The following is a 3333-nucleotide window of genomic DNA, read 5'->3' as shown; positions in this document are numbered from 1 at the left end:
GTTGTTGATTTCGATGTTTCTATTATGCAAATGAGAGGAAAGGAATGTAGGCTTGAGTGTGGCGTGATTTGTATGTTTCTTCTCATTTTCTTCATGGGGAATTTCTTAATGTGGTGTGGCTCTGAATTCGTTTCTTGTTCTCAGGCTTTTCACGTTAAATCTTATGCAATTCACATGTCTCACTACGAGAAGCGTACGAGAAAATGATCGAGTTGTAGCTCAAGCTAAAGCTTTTGAATATGTTAAAGAATTCCTTCAATGTTTTTTTAATAAAAATAGAGATTATATTTGGCCATTAAATCATATATTACTTAATTTAATTCAATCATTAGTATGTGATCATGATGATGAGCATAGAGCTCAAATTTTTCTTATGTTCTTTTTTCTGCCATTAATAAGCATTCTTAGTACACCATATTATATAAAAGCAATATCATTAGCTTAGAGAATATTAAGAGATAAATGTTATTATTAATAGTATTTCAATAATAGTTTTGTTTTTCATATTAATTTGCACAACATAAATAGTATTTCAATAATCATTATAATAAGCAATCATATTTTATAAGTGGCATTGTGCGTAGGTTCATATTTAAGTTATTTTATTAAATCTGTTGAGAAATTAGGGCGAAGAAAAACAGAAATTGACACAAATTCAGAAGAACACAAAGATTTAATGAGGTTCGACAAAGATGCCTACGTCCTCGGGAGCAGAACGGCGAGCTCCTTCCAATATTCAGAAAAGAGATTACAAAAATTAGGGGTAACACTTAGGGTTACATACATGTCTATTTATAATCCTAGAAAACACTGGAGTACAATATGTAATTACCAAATTACCCCTGTACCTCACCCCCAACCCACATAAGGAAACTCTCCTGATTTGGACAGAATCTTCTGCTCCGCTCCAGAATCTGTCCCATTATGGTATATGAGTCATATCCAACAAAATATCAACATAAAAAGAATGAAAATAGTAATTTTTTTATCAGATATTCCGATACAAATACGTATCAAAATCAAATTCAAACATCAACATAAAAAGAATGAAAGTAGTAATTTTTTTATCAGATATTCCGATACAAATACGTATCAAGAAAAGCTTAGAAAATAACATGCGTTATTTCTAATTTTTTTTTCTTGTAATTTTTTTATCAGATATTCAGTTATATCAACAAAGGGCATTTACATTTATACCACATACTTCTTATGTATTTACATATCTAACGGCTAAAATTTGATCTTTACATTCATAACACTCAAAATTTTCATATCAAGTCAAAAGAACCGTTATTTCTAATTTATCAAGTGTGAAACATTTTGTTTTAGATGTTATTAATTATTGAAATTTGACGAGAATATCATTTTTCCTTATCTTGAAGTCTACATTTGAATGGTCAAAATCTATTAAATTATTAAGGAAGATTTACATAAATACCACTTATTTCTTATATCCTAAACTTTTATTTTTACTAGCAAAATCTTACCCCAGGTCATCTTTGCAAGGATAGAAGATTACAATTTCTCATAGTACATGACAAGGAAGCAGAGAGTGAAAAAATAGAGATAGCTATAGAGGAGGAACACTCATTTTTTCTCACCTTGAGGACAGTTTCTTTTTTTAGGGGGGGCGAGTATTGTCATGAGGGCGCTTAGCCTAGCAATTTGACTTTTGTATGCTTAAGAGTAATTTAGTCGTTTATTTTTATTATTATTGGGTATAAATAGTCCTATTATTATGTAACACCTGAACTTTATGTTTTACATTGATATATTATGTCTGGATAATCGAAAGTAAAGACGATGACAACGTGATGCAATTCACGCCATGATTCCTCATTAGCACCCAAATATATCCATTTTAACAAACTCAAACGTAAGAACATTTATCTACATTCAACCCACCACTACTTCAACCTATAAAAGTTAAATACATCTTTTCATGCATTGATAAGCTGACATATATGTAAAAATTAAAATTTAAGATGTTAGACATGTAAATAAATATGAATAGTGTGTGTGTATGTAAATCTTCCTAAATAATTTTTTTGCATAAATCACCTCCTTGATGTAATAATCCATTAATTATGTACTGGCCATTCCACTTAATCCCAAATTATAAGCCCATGCAATTATCAACATGCAGAATGAAATATCAAAAGATAATTGGAATCTCATTGAAAAATAATACAGTAGCAATAAGAACATGACAATAAGACATCCTGACCTCAAACTTCTTCACAGAACCAACACAGTTTTAGTTCTAACCACAAGAAAGAGGAAGGAATCAGCTTCTGATTGAGTGCATCAATGGCAGATCAGATAAGAATCCTCTTCTTAGCCAAACGAAGCAGAGAACGCTTTCCTAATCTGTCCCCCCTTATCCAATTCGTCTGCTCGCAATCCTCTCACCGCGATCGGAGTTGAAGATCACATTCGACCAGTTTAATGATCTGTGCACGATTCTCGATGGAATTATATCACTATCTTCACCTCCAGAGGCTTCGTACCCATCACTGGTGGATCTAGAGAACTCCGCACTTCTATGAATTTCTGCTCCCGCGCTAGCAGATGGTAGAGATATCGGCCCCTCCGAATCCTCCACTCCCGACGACGAGATTCGAAAGGGATTAGGTTCCGGCGAGTCTAAGCTACTGTCGGGAGAGGATGTAGGAACGGCGGAAGAAACCGCTCGGATTGACCTAAAGGCGCTTCGAGCTTCAAACTGGAGCGGAGCTAAGCCGCTCGCAAGCTCGTCGGTGTTGATATGGGTAACACCTGTTGATAATTTGGCGGATGATTCGATCGGGAATTCTGTCGGGAGTCTGATTTCTCTGTTGCTGCTTCTTTTCCGATTGTCAGGATTTGGAACCGGAGGAATCTGTTTCACGATTGGCTGCAGATTCCTCGCCTGCGCGGCCACTTTCGAAACTTCGTCTGCGTTCAATCGGGCCAATGCCCAAGTACTGATTTTGATGTTTCCTGTGCTTGCATTGTGAGCTTCATCTGGAGTTGTTTTCTTGCCATTAAGGTTTGATGATGCCTTGTTGAGTTCTTGAGGAATGGCATCGGACTGAGACGATAAATGTATCTTGTTAGATAGGGACATTTACATGAATAACACACATTTTTTATGTATTTACATATCTCACACTTAAAATTCAGCATTACAATCAAATCCATAATATCACAAAAAATAGCACTATTATCACTTAAAATTCAATATTTACACTTAAAAGAAGTAAATTTTTTGCAATCATAATATCACAAAAAATTGCACTATTATCCCTATCTCACACTTCATTTTTTACATGTATGCCTTAAAAGAAGTAA

The 3333-nt window shown here is 34.3% G+C and overlaps 1 protein-coding gene across 1 annotated transcript; it reads right to left on the bottom strand.

Moving 5' to 3' along the window:
• Nucleotides 1-2073: 2073 nt before the first annotated feature.
• LOC110019572 (probable protein S-acyltransferase 22) lies at nt 2074-2903 on the bottom strand (the record flags this gene model as incomplete). Its single annotated transcript, XM_020717300.1, is given in 1 exon segment — nt 2074-2903. A coding segment is annotated over 1 exon segment (523 nt), but the record flags the coding sequence as incomplete, so codon positions are not given.
• Between the last annotated feature and the right edge of the window lie 430 nt (nt 2904-3333).

Source organism: Phalaenopsis equestris, unplaced genomic scaffold (assembly GCF_001263595.1).
Source record: "Phalaenopsis equestris unplaced genomic scaffold, ASM126359v1 Scaffold000061, whole genome shotgun sequence".
Lineage (NCBI taxonomy): Eukaryota > Viridiplantae > Streptophyta > Magnoliopsida > Asparagales > Orchidaceae > Phalaenopsis > Phalaenopsis equestris.
The sequence above is the reverse complement of the archived record's forward strand: the minus strand, read 5'-3'. Positions and strand labels throughout refer to the sequence as shown.